The sequence below is a fragment of the Hippocampus comes genome, unplaced genomic scaffold, assembly GCF_001891065.2.
Source record: "Hippocampus comes isolate QL1 unplaced genomic scaffold, H_comes_QL1_v1.1 scaffold174, whole genome shotgun sequence".
NCBI lineage: Eukaryota > Metazoa > Chordata > Actinopteri > Syngnathiformes > Syngnathidae > Hippocampus > Hippocampus comes.
In genome coordinates, this window is record NW_017805983.1 from 5,660,236 (window position 1) to 5,673,013 (window position 12,778).

General features: G+C 41.5%; 2 protein-coding genes across 10 annotated transcripts in view; both read left to right on the plus strand.

Annotated features, from left to right (window-relative positions):
* Positions 1–9,535, plus strand: part of anks1aa (ankyrin repeat and sterile alpha motif domain containing 1Aa) — a 56,359-nt gene extending 46,824 nt beyond the window's left edge. For 6 of the 7 annotated variants that reach the window (XM_019890911.1, XM_019890912.1, XM_019890913.1 and 3 more), the window contains 10 exons: positions 2,063–2,161; positions 2,256–2,402; positions 2,510–2,617; positions 3,815–3,985; positions 4,069–4,206; positions 4,297–4,368; positions 4,475–4,561; positions 5,138–5,275; positions 6,033–6,215; positions 7,359–9,535. In XM_019890911.1, coding sequence (XP_019746470.1) covers positions 2,063–2,161; positions 2,256–2,402; positions 2,510–2,617; positions 3,815–3,985; positions 4,069–4,206; positions 4,297–4,368; positions 4,475–4,561; positions 5,138–5,275; positions 6,033–6,215; positions 7,359–7,475 — 1,260 coding nt within the window. In that variant the 3' untranslated portion in view covers positions 7,476–9,535. The remainder of the gene's footprint in view (positions 1–2,062; positions 2,162–2,255; positions 2,403–2,509; positions 2,618–3,814; positions 3,986–4,068; positions 4,207–4,296; positions 4,369–4,474; positions 4,562–5,137; positions 5,276–6,032; positions 6,216–7,358) is intronic. The other variant, XM_019890914.1, reaches the window with a different exon arrangement.
* Positions 9,536–10,505: 970 nt separating this feature from the next.
* The window catches only part of LOC109528668 (specifically androgen-regulated gene protein-like), a 10,598-nt gene continuing 8,325 nt past the window's right edge, over positions 10,506–12,778 (plus strand). Inside the window, exon 1 of one of the 3 annotated variants that reach the window (XM_019891558.1) lies at positions 10,506–10,606. Coding sequence is in view for 1 of the 3 variants with exons in the window: in XM_019891559.1 (XP_019747118.1) it covers positions 10,592–10,606 (15 nt within the window). In the remaining 2 variants the exon portion in view is untranslated. Of the gene's footprint in view, positions 10,609–12,778 lie in introns of all 3 variants that reach the window. The other 2 variants (XM_019891560.1, XM_019891559.1) reach the window with 2 other exon arrangements.

Below are 12,778 nucleotides of genomic sequence, written 5' to 3' on the forward strand. Positions count from 1 at the left end.
TATTTTACTGTTGTGATTTTTTTTGGATACACCTGTATTGCAGTTTTTGTTATATAAAGTTTTTGGACAGTATATTTTTGTATTTTATTGATTGTGTTGTTACACGTGCATTTTTGTCAACATACTTGCAGGTTCATAAAGGACATGTACCATGCTCATTTCCCAAATGAGGAATTTCTGTTATCAGGACAAATTGGACAGCGCAAACACGAGTCCGCACTAGAGAATATTTACTGTATTCCCCCCGCCCCCAATCTTCTTCCAGTGAGATCATTGTAGTCTCCGCCCAGACCACATCCTCTTTCCTCAGAAGTGTTTTTGCGAAGGCAGGGACACAGTGAAAGGCCTTGTTAAAAAGCAATGCCACACTATTTATTGGCACTTAAGAATAAATGTCCACCAAAATCTAGCGTTGACATAAGGTCCTACTTACCGTCATGTTTGGGCACATGCAGATTCTATTGGTTGGTTCCCACTGTTGGAGGGAGAAAGTACCTATTGCTTGGAAATGAATGTTCTGAATGTTTCACGTCTTCAAACGATCACTTTTACAACATTCCTCCAAAATCACAATGTTCCATCACTGGTGAGCTATTTTGAGAACAGGCCCACGGGCTAGTCTTTGAGATCCTTGGGAGGCCACGGACACCGTGTTGGTGGGCCCTGCTGTAGACTAATAACAGTCTATCTGTTTTTATTTCAATTATTGATACATTTTCGTAGCCGTTAAAACATACGGGGTGTGGGGTTTATTCAACCAGGCTTTCTGGATGTTTGATGCTTTATTATCACCATGAAGACCGTTAAATATAAGGTCGTTTAAATTGACCCCACACGCTCGTCAACACCAAGTGACACACAAGCATTCTCTGTCTCATTGATTTACAGTGTCTTTCCTTTTTGTGCTATCCATCAATGTGGCACATGGTCTCAGAGGTGTGTCACCAGAGATAGATCATTTAACACTGTCAGCCGCTCGCTGCGCTCCAATGTCTCTTTGACTGTTCTAATGATACGCCCCCGCATTTTACAACCATTGGGTGACAGAAAGGAGTTTGAGCATCTTACTCAGGAAGGAATTGACATTTTTTTTCTCCAAGGGTCACGTTTAGTCGTGATCAGTACTAACCCTGCAGTGCAGGCTCTTGTTTTGCTTGGCTGAAAGTAGCGGTCAATCCATACAGGGTTTTACATGACTACATTTAGAGCTCTGGCAGGATGCTATCAGTCAGTGATTCACAACCTTAATTGAGCCAAGGCGCATTTTTGAAGTTTGAAAAATCGCACAAGACTCCACCAAACAAAATGTTCACAAAAAGAGGATAAATAAGTCAGTTGGATATTAGATTTTTTTATTTGTTCTTTCTGTCACTATAGGTTGCTGGCATAGATAAATGGACAAAGCTACTTTATTTGTTATGAACAAATAATTTTCTCATCAATGAAGTAAAATGTTTCCCGCGGCATACCTTGGAGCTCTCACGGCACACTGGTTGGGAATCACTGCTCTAAGTCACCAATTTTAAGGACAACTTTCACTCAAACTTAACACAAACATTGTCTGCATTGAGCATTGTCGGAGTACATCAATTACAATGTAATACATCTTTATTTATATAGCGCTTTCACAACAGCTGCAGTAGTAATAAAGCGCTTTACAAAACATTTAACAATGACATTAGAGTACCATCAGCTAAATATCAATCATTGATAAGAAATACATAAGTCTCACTGCAAAAGTCAAAGTATACTTTTGGTTAAAAAAAAAAAAGAAAACCCCAACCTGCAGACAGTAACATCCTGATGTAATCCCCGACAGAGAAAAGCCATTTGCATGATTAAATTTATAAATGCACCTCAGGCTTTGTCCGATGATGTAATATATGCAGATATTTTATTGCACATTGCTTTTGGAGTCAGTGCGGTTCCATTCATCACATCTTGATTCCCTCAGGCTCGCAGTTCATTTTGCAAAAAATAAATAAATAAATAAAAATACAGAACTCAATAAAAGTACATTTACCTGTAGCAACGTCATACTTTTCTTTCTGTGGCATTCCAGGGGAGTAATGTAATGGAGGAGCAGGACTTGCGAGAGATTGGGATCTCAGACCCAGGCCACAGAAAGAAGATCCTGCATGCAGCACGTTCCCTACCCAAGGTATAAACCACATTCAGTTGCCTGCAGAGACAGAAGTGCCAGTCTCGCTTAGATTCATATTAGTGACTGTGGTGGAATGACTTGCTTCTTGCAGGTGAAAGCACTGGGCTGTGACAGCAGCAGTTCCCTCTCCTCCTGGTTGGAGAATCTGGGCCTGAATGAGTACCTCCATAACTTCCTGGCCAGTGGTTACCGCTCTCTGGACTGTGTCAAGAACCTTTGGGAACTGGAAATTGTCAATGTGCGTAATTAAGCCCGATGAACATGGATTGTGAGGAGTCTCAATGCGGGTTTGTGGAAATTGGGATTTCTGATTCTGGATGTTTTTCTCTGCTCTCTTGAATCCAGGTCCTCAAGATTACACTGCTTGGTCACAGGAAGCGAATTATTGCATCATTAGCAGAGAGGCCTTATGAAGAACCTCCCATCAAGCCACCGCGGTTGTCTCAGATCAGGGTGATTGCAACCTTTTGTGTAGAAGAGGACTATAATCTGTTCAGTTCAGCCATGCTTGGCTGGTTTGATTGTGGTAAATTGCCGTGCATAGGATGCACCCCGCCCCCCCCAAATGTTCCAGAATCGAGGGGGAGTAGTACACACGGGTGTTAATATAACGCAAACTTTTTTCACCTTATGATGTTTACCAGTGCTAGACAGTACCTCGGCATCGTAGCAACAATATTTCATGCAATGCGTCACGCCGCCAACACGGTAGGAGGTCAACTTCAAAATAAACCGTGCCCAGGCAAATAATATACAGACATCAATGCCTAAGTCAGCTTTTATTTTCAATTTGTTTTCATTTGAAACATGTTGCAGCGTAACAGCTAATTTGACTTGTTTTCCAGACCCTGAGGCATTACCATCAGAAATTATGGCTACTTGCTGCGACACAACGGCATCCTGAAAAAACATTCAATCGCTGATTAAGGGCACTGCAAAAAATGACTTGATTACGCAGAGACTGTATTCTACCGCGCCTGTTGCCAGCGCTCAGCGCCGGACGCCCAAGTGGCTAGCAGCGCTGGGGCGCGCTGTCAAATTACCTTTCAAAGGCACTTTGTTTGACACAAATGACGATGCGCACTTTGATGCTGACAGCCCGATACAGGTGGCGTTGCCACTGTTCACTTTGTAACAAACCAGGCTAACTCAAATGTGCTGTTTTTAGCCGGCGACATCACTACAGTCATTGTGATGTCACTTTACAAACAAGTGGTGCGTTTATGAGCTCGTACATGTCAGTACTTAGCTTGACAGGCTCATCAAAACCCCTAGACAGCAACACTCAACAAAGGATTTATTTTACTGTCCTCGCCGACCCTTCTGGCAGTCTCTTCAAACCAGGACAAGTAAAAGGGAGAACCTTGACCAAAACAGTGAAAAAGAGGGCATTTTTCAACCATCTTATTTTATAGAGGAAAGTGAGACTGTGTTATGGGAATATTAAAGATATGCATCTGCACAAATGTGACCAGATGATAATAATGGACAGGAGCAAATCAGGGTACCGTATTATACACAGGTACAGAGTAAAAAAAAAACTTTTTTAGTTAGATTTTGCAGGAAGGTATTATACACGGGAGCATATAATACACAGGATTTTACCGTATTTACGTTGATCATCAACAAATTATATGTGATTGTCTGCAGTGCCAAGACCTCCCAGCATCCCAGTCCTCATTATCACTTGGTCAGATGGAGTCCTCCACGTGTCAGTCCATGGATCCTCTGCTTCCCGCCGGGGAACCAGTGAGGAAGAGAGTGCCAGATAACAACTACGACGTCACCCAAAGACATCGCAATGAACGTCGCAGATCACATGTGCGTTTGTCAGCAACTTCCTCTTCCAGAGATATCTATGTTAGTAAGAAGCACCTGCCGGAGGTCTTGCTGTTGCTCTCCAGGAACGGCAAGAGGAGCGGCACCGGGAATCTCGTCTGATTCTTCGCCCACCTAGTCTGGCAGCTCCATACGCTCCGGTCCAGAGCTGGCATCATCAGCCAGAGAAGCTCATCTTTGAATCCTGCGCTTATGAAGCCAGCGTGAGTTACGATCTCTCTGCCAGCACAGCGACTGGCTTTGACTGTTTGGTGAATGTGTCAAACCACAATCAGATCGGGGCTTCTTTACAGTACTTGGGTTCCATGCTTATCAAGGAGCTACGGGGCACTGAGTCCACCCAGGATGCCTGTGCCAAAATGCGGGTCAGTTCGATGATATAATGTGATCTGAGTGCAAGAGGTAACATGTTCTACATTTTAGCCCAACCGTATGTTCTTACCACTTTGTGTATTTGGCTATTTCTTCCAGAGGTCAACAGAGCAAATGAGAAAAGTCCCCACCATTGTCCTCTCGATTACATACAAAGGCGTGAAGTTCATTGATGCAGCCAACAAGGTCAGTTATGTTAATTGGTTATGCTACTTCATCTGAAAAGTCAATTTGAAGCTTGGGTCAGGGTCGTACTTTTGGTGAGTAACTGTAGATTTCAGTGCTTTGTTGGATAGCAACGTACTTGGCACAAATATTCAAGTAGTTTTATTAAGTGCAACTCGAGACACACAATAAAATAGTGGTAGTGAACTCTGCTGTTATGAGGCGGGGGGCTTGTGGTCTTCTACTGACACCTACTGGTTCCAGCTTCACTCCTCATTTTGGTGCCAAAACTACTTGTTAACCGACCAGTGGCTTGAGTCTTTGGAGTATGTTCAAGCTGTAAATTTAGATTCATGACATTGATGCCTTTTTGAATGTATTTTCCGCCTTCTGTCCTGCTCCCAAAGTGCCCCCCCCCAAAAAAAAAAAAATGGAAGCAGTGTTTGTTGGCATATCCTCAGAGCCTTTTGTTATCAGTTGCAGCTGCTGTGCAACAGTGTTTCACATTCACAAAATAGAACTACAATATAGTCATATAAATAGAAACTCAGAAGACATTTGAGAGTTTGAGCTAACCTCTTTCTCGTCATCTTGCAGAATATCATCGCAGAGCATGAGATCCGTAACATTTCATGTGCAGCCCAGGACCCGGAAGACTTGTGCACATTTGCCTACATCACCAAGGACTTGCAGACCAGCCATCACTACTGCCATGTGTTCAGCACTGTCGATGTGGTAATGACAATTGGCACTCGATTTAGCAGTATGATCATAATAATATCAAAATACTGCGAAAGGAAATGTAGAATCCTGGTTGTGTTTTTTTGCGTGGATCCCCCTTCTTTAGGATTTGAAAATCTTAAAAAATGAGCCCTTTTCTCAGTCACTCACTCCGGTCAGAGCACAACATACTGTGCCTTAAGGCTCAAAATAAGCCGTTTCACATCGCAGTTCATGAGGCAAAATATACAAAGTTGAAACTCAAATTTATATTTGTGTTTGAAATTGCCCCTCTTAAAATGTTTCTAGAAAGAATAATTCGCTGCGGTACACAATGTGAATTCAAGAAATAAAAAAATATAAAAAAGGAAACCAGTTGTTAGTTTCTTATATTGCAATTTTATTGTTTAATAAAGCTCTTGCTTCAGTTCTCTGGAATTGACCTAAAATTGCTCCTCTATTCCAACATTGCTCCTCAAATTAAGTCATAGATTTGCAAAATTGCTCTGCAAAGCAAAATAAATTATTTTGAGCCTTGTGCTTAATACATTTGAAAGAATAATACAATTCTGTTATCAGTATAACACAAACTGAAGTTGTGTCAGCAAGAGAAGCGGCAAACAACCCCTTAGCTATTGACTTAATGCATGCAAAATGTCTTCTCAAACCATCGTTTTGCCGTGGAGACAGTTAAGGCAAAAAATGAAATATTTTCGGACATGTCTCATTCGCAGAAAGTAAACCTGTACCCTTTGTGATCACGCTCTCTTAGAACCTTACCTATGAGATCATCCTGACACTGGGTCAAGCATTTGAGGTGGCCTATCAGCTGGCTCTGCAGGCCCAGAGGACCAAACAGCAGCAGAACCTACCAGCGGGCGCTGCTTCAGAGCTCATCGAGACCAAGTCCAGCCGACCTGTGCCCAAACCACGAGGAAGTGTTCGGAAGTCAGGGGTGAGTCAAAATTTTAGAGTAGAAAATACAGAAGAAGAATTTAAGTAACACAGGATTCAAGACTCCATTATTTGGTGTCTTCATTTTGAAAAGCATCCTATGAGAAGACACAGGAGACATTTTTAACATTGCTTGATTCAGTCATTCCCCGAACCGCTTATCCTCACTGTGGTCGTGGTCACCAACGAATGGTGGTCACCGCCTAATCAAAGGTCACTTATACACCAACAACCACTGACACTCACCCAAGGACAATTTATTTGAAAGACTTCAATTAACATAACGCGCATGAACGAAAGGCCTGAGTTGGTCTTTGAACCAAGGAAAACGTGCTAACCAAGACACCGACGTGCTGCAAAGATTGAGTCACCAGAATCATAATCGTCGGTTGACCATTTCTACTTCACATTATCCTCCCACATCACATCTTGCTACTGCTGCTATCCTCAGACGGGATGTTCAAAGAAAAACGCAACATGCTAGATGCAGGCCTCCAAGCTAATCTAATCATCCTCATTTAACCATGTTGATGTTTGCCCGCGGTGAGCATTACACCATGAGTGAGTGTGTGCTGCTGAATATGGATGAGCAAAGTGCACTTCAGGGACACATTTTCGACTGGGGCTGAATTAACGAGCTAATCATCGTGGGGTGTTCAGCAGTCAGTGTTGCATGCTTCTCACATTTTTGTCATGACTTTCATATTATCATTTCTGCCTCTCCTTCCCTGTTGGCTACGACTCTCCTTCTCTGTTGAGTTAATGTCGCAACTTGTACACCGGCATGAATCTTCCTTCCTCCAGTTCACGTGATGTTGCCTTCTGCTCCTCATGGCATTGTTTTTATGACCTTCCCCACTTAGCGACTTCGTAATTGTCTGTTTTTGTGACTCTTTTTACAGTAAGTTTATTATTTTTTTGTGGATATGTTAGTGACACTTCAGTGACAGTGTTACTTTTGGCTCACGCAGTTTAGTCTCATGACTAGAAATGAACTGATTTGAGCAGCGCCTGTTCTTACATGTTGGAGTCAGGTCAACATTTGCCCCACGGGGATAAATATATTTCAGGAATCAGAGTCTCAATAGACCTATTATGCAAAGAGTAGGATAAAGGCATATTGTCATCTCATTTGTGTTTCTAGGGCGCCCTTTTGGAACAGGAGGGAGATTCCCAGTCACAGAGCGGCGCCACGTGGCTCGTGGACCCCAATGAACCAAAGCGTACAATCAGCACTAAGTATGAGACCACCATATTCTGAGTGGACCCCCCCACCCTCCCCTCTTCCTGACATCTGAACTTGCGCCTGGTCTCAATTTTTCTCCTTCCCATTGCCCTTCGTGTGCCTTTCACTGCAACTCCATCGACCCACCCAATCATTCCTTGAACACTTGTAGCAGTCTAATGTTATAATTCCTCTTCCAGCTGGTATTATTTACACTGCCAGCCTGCCAATCACCTTCACTGCTAGTTGCCTCTGTTTACCTTGTATGCTCCCTGAACTCGCTACAAGACACCCTCACCCTGTTCCCTCCAAGCCCCAGTCATGAATCTCACTATTGACTCCTGGTGATAAGACGTTTTATTTTCTCGGTGCTTTTCCTGCTCTGCTAGGGGAAGGCCGCTCTGAGGCTTTTCACTCCTGACACCCATCGCTTTCCCACAGCTGAGAGGCTGCACACATCTTGCACATGGATGCCCTGGTCCTGTTATTATTATTCTTATTTTTTTGTGTATCACTGGGCTTGAACTATTCTGTCTGCTTTACTTTCAGCAGTTAATTGAGATCCAAAGGAGGGAAACATCCCAAAACACTGTGATATAGTCATGTAGCTTAGCATTGAAGCACTTTTACATACTCCCCAAGTCTAGTGTATCTTCCCATGTTTTGGCCTTATTTGGAAAGCGGAAAGGGGGGCTACATCACTCTGTTAATGTCTTTTAGTCCAGTTAGTTTTACTAAGTTTTAACTGTGTGCATGTGTCATCCTCCCTGTAGCTAAACATGGCTGCCAGCCAGTATTCAAGGACAACCCTTTTGAATGATGGTAGGATGTTTTTTTGGGGGGAGAAAGGAGTATTCCCGAACCATCACCAGTCTGGAGAGCGGGGGTTGTTGGTCCGACATCACAGCGTCTTTCACTTCAGTTTCACTTCCTGCCCATCGGAGATGTCTCATAGCGTGCAGAGGGCGTGCTCGACACAGATGTCTATCTTGATCTCCAAAAAGTGAGGAGTATCTTGAGTGTTTGTGTGTGAGTGTTTTTAAGACACAAAAGTAAGTCATAATTTAATTTGTCCTAAATCATCTCATCCTCAACATGTGTAACTGTGATCAGCAATCTTGTACGAAGGGGTGTCTTTATTTCAACCAAACTAAATTTACCAGAGGTAACACTACAAAGACTGTTTTCTAGATATGTAACAGGGTGCAGCTTTGGCATTTGACCTTGTTGCCATGTATTGTGATTTCATAGGACAGTTGTCCTCATGCAGCAACTTACTTTGTCTCCGTGCTCCTTTGTCCAATTAATCTTGTGTGATTATTCACCAAACCTGCCATGCAGGATGGTACTTCTTAGATTTTTTTTTTTTTTTTTTGCTGCAGTGCAAAACTAAATTAGGGAGAAGACTTCTCACTGTTAATGGTACTGTACTTGCTGGCCAGCTGATGAATATACAATGATATCTACATCAGCTAGGGTGCACTTTACAGTGCACTACATAGGTAAGCGCATCCAAGAAATCAGCCACAGGTGAGTCATATCCGTATTTCTTGTGTTCACTGAGAAATGCATAAAAAGCTTTCTTTTCAAAGTGGCTGTACTCGTTTATGTTGAGCACTGTACACTCGTTTGGTACGTCGTCAGACCAGTGGGGTTAAATTTATGGTACACTGTCTTGAACAAGCTAATGAGGGCCCCTTCAGCCATCAGCATGGTCCCATTTTGCCTTTGCATACCACTGAGGCGAAGAATAAATATTTTGGGGCAAATTTGATGCAAAACATATTCTACATGAAACTAGTGGTCTTTATTTTGATACTTGAATGATTTTTGCTTTTATAGATCTCTCTACAGTATGTATGTATGTATGTACAGTATGTATGTATGTAATTTTTGACTTATGTCAAAAGAGATTAAAAGGACTATGTCTTATAAAGTTACACATATCGTTGTAAACACCCTGCGTGAGGCTGAGGGAACACGAGGACCCTCACTTCAGAAAAAAAAAAAGATTGTAAATAATCTTGGGCTTCCCGTTTTTTTTTAATGATTATTTTCATAATTGTTCAATTAATAAATTGCGCAGTTTGAGAGTTTGTCCTTGTTTGTTTTCATTCATAATAGTCATTTTTATGATGATGTTGAATCGGCCTGGGATTTATTTTATTTTATTAGAGTTGAGGGGCAGAGACAACCAATGGTTTAATGAATTAGAGAATGAAAAAAAAAAAGAAAAACTAATGAGAAATGTTGCTTAAATTATTTGTTTGGTTTAACTATTATATAATCTCCAGATGGAACACCCTAAAATGTCGCTAGGTGTAATTATGAGCGCGGACGGTTGTTCGTCTATGTGTGCACTCCGATTGGTTGGCAACTAGTTCAGGGTGCACTCCGCCTACTATCCAAAGACAGCTGGGATAGGCTCTAGCATGCCCACGACCCTAGTGAGGACGAGCGAATTAGAAAATGAATCGACAAAACAAAAAACAAAACGTCAGTTAAGCACACCATTGACAAAAACGGAACTTGGTAAAACTGGTTTTTCATTTGCACCAAACGTTTGGAATGAACCTTAAGGCACCCTAAATCTAGAATTACACCCGCCATTCAGTATTTTAACAAATATTTTAAAATCAACGCTAAAGGTGGTGTAGCACTGTCCTCCGAATATTAAGAAACAGCCCGTTGTTTGATGCCGTCAAATTTGACAACGCACCTCAAAGTACACCTCCAATAATTTTGTGGCATACGAGGGCAACTACTAGTAGACAATTATAACACCCCCAGTAAAGTTATACTATTTGGTTTCATTCACCGAGTTGCCTCTAAATGTGGAGGAAATATCAGCTGGAATCAAAATGAATGCTCCAACAGTTTGGCATACATCAGCAGGATGACATGTAAACACTTCCTGTGTTTCTTGTCAGGAGTTTATTTAGACCCCATTCAGTTCCAGTAGTGCCAGCACATATCTGTCAGGTTGATTAATTGTCTCCACGTGACCACATGTGCAGAGTCGGATTGGCTTAGCACAGGACAGTTGAACCCAAAGTGCCCCACCCTTTTTCTCAGCTTCAGTGGAGGCAGGACTCACAACCTCAGAGATGGAATGACACCCACACACAGCTCACCTCAACCTGCCAACATTCATGTCCAACTGTCTGGTGAGTTATGATTATGCTGTACTACGTTCGCAACTTGATTCCAGTGTTCATCTCTTCCCTCCTTTACTTATGTCCTTCCCCTGAATCAGTTTGTCTTTAAAAACGTTTTTTTATGTTTCCTGAGAAGGTTCGATGATTTTCTTTATCTCAACAAGACGCTCCCCACATAGTCTCCAGCACTTCCTGTTTTCTCTCTCTCTTTTTGAGTCCAAATGACAATTGAAAACATTTGTAATGATCTTTTAATGCAAAATGGAAATTGTTTTCTCGTGAGGGACCCACTGTAGCGTGTGTAATCATTGATTATCTTGCTTAATAGACTGAGTTAAGGAATCTACGTACTGCAAATATTTGCCAATGAAAGCCTGTCAGGGGAAAATGTACTGAGTTTAAACATTAAACAACGCTTCTGTGTTACACAACTTATGTTTAAGTTAATCATTACACTTGAATGCAATTGTTCCATATTGTTACACTTGTACCATGCTATCACACTGAGAATTATTGTTTGAAACCCCCAAGCGCATTTAAAGACATTTGGCTGACTGATCCACTTAAATGTTTCATGGACCTCAAGTGCAACGCCCAGTAACTGCGCATGTCAGCGTTCACTTTAATGTCCCAGTTGTCATGAAGGTATTTGAGCAAGCTAAGTGACATTCCACTCACTATTTCATTCTGACTCAGCTGTGGGTGCACCCTGCGAGTTTTCTTCCTGAGCGCACAGGTGTTGGCTGCTTTAAGGTGCTGAACGTTCCCCCTTCATTCTACAGATTGTCTTCATGGGAGGGATAGTAATTTGCTGGTAGAAAAAAAAAATAAGGAGTGAAATAGTATTTTGGATTGCGTAATGTTTGCTTGAAATGAACCAATGCGTTAGGCCTGGTTGCTTCTCTGAACGTATGTACAGTGCAGTGAAAAAGTATTTACCCCCTTCCTGATTTCTGTGTTCTTTGCATATTTATCACACAGGAAATACAAAATGCAGTTTATCAATGCCAATTTAATTAAGGCACAAAAAAAAAATCTGAAACTACCTGTTCCTGTGTGGAAAAGTAATTGCTCCCTGAACCTATTAATGGCTTGTGCCACCCTTGGCAGCAACAACTGAAATCAAATGTTTGCAATAATTGGTGATGAGTCTTTCACATCGCTGTGGAGGAATTTTGGCCCACTCTTCTTCGCTGAATTGCTTCTATTACGCCATATTGGAGGGTTTTCTAGCATGAACTGCCCGTTTAAGGTCACATCATAGCATCTCAATTGGATTCAAATCCAGACGTTGACTTGGCCACTCCATTTTTTAATTTTATTTTTTGAACCAGTCAGAGATGAACTCACCGATGTGTCTCGGATCGTTTTCCTGCTGCATGATCTAAGAATGTTTGCGTTTGAGGGTGCAAACTGATGGTTTGACGTTCTCCTTCAGGATTTTCTGGAAGAGAGCAGAATTCATTATCTCATCAATCAGAGCAGGTTGTCTTGGTCCTGTGGTCGTAAAGTAGCCCCAGACCATCACACTGCCACCACCATGCTTCATTGTTGGTATCATGTTCTTTATCATCAAATGCTGTGCCATTTTTACTCCAGACGTAACAGGCCACATCTTTTTCAATTTTTGACTCATAACTTTTTAAATTATTATTATTTCTTCTTGAATTTCTTTGGAGCTTGGCATGATATGTTTGTTTCTTGAGATCTGGTAGCCTACTTTACTTTGTCTGACAGATTCTATTTGTGTGATTTCTTGATCCAACAAATGCGGTGCTATGGTGTCGCCTGTGAAATTGAACTCGTTTTCCCAAAACAGTAGTTAGCCAGTCACTTTGTGATTTAACAAAGGGGGTGCAATTGCTTTTTCACCTAAAGCCAGATAGGATTTAATTTTTGTACCCATTTGCTAGTTGAAATCATCACTTAGAAACTGCATTTCCTTGGGTCTCTGTATGATATTAAAATTGGTTTGATGAACAGAAACATTTCTCTGTGATAAATACGCAAAGAATATATATATATATATATATATATGTGTGTGTGTGTATATATATGTATATATGTATGTATATATGTATATGTATGAGAATATATATATGTTTATATATGTATGTATATATATGTATATGTGTATATATATATATATTATCCTCATGAGGGTCGCGGGTGTGCGTGCTA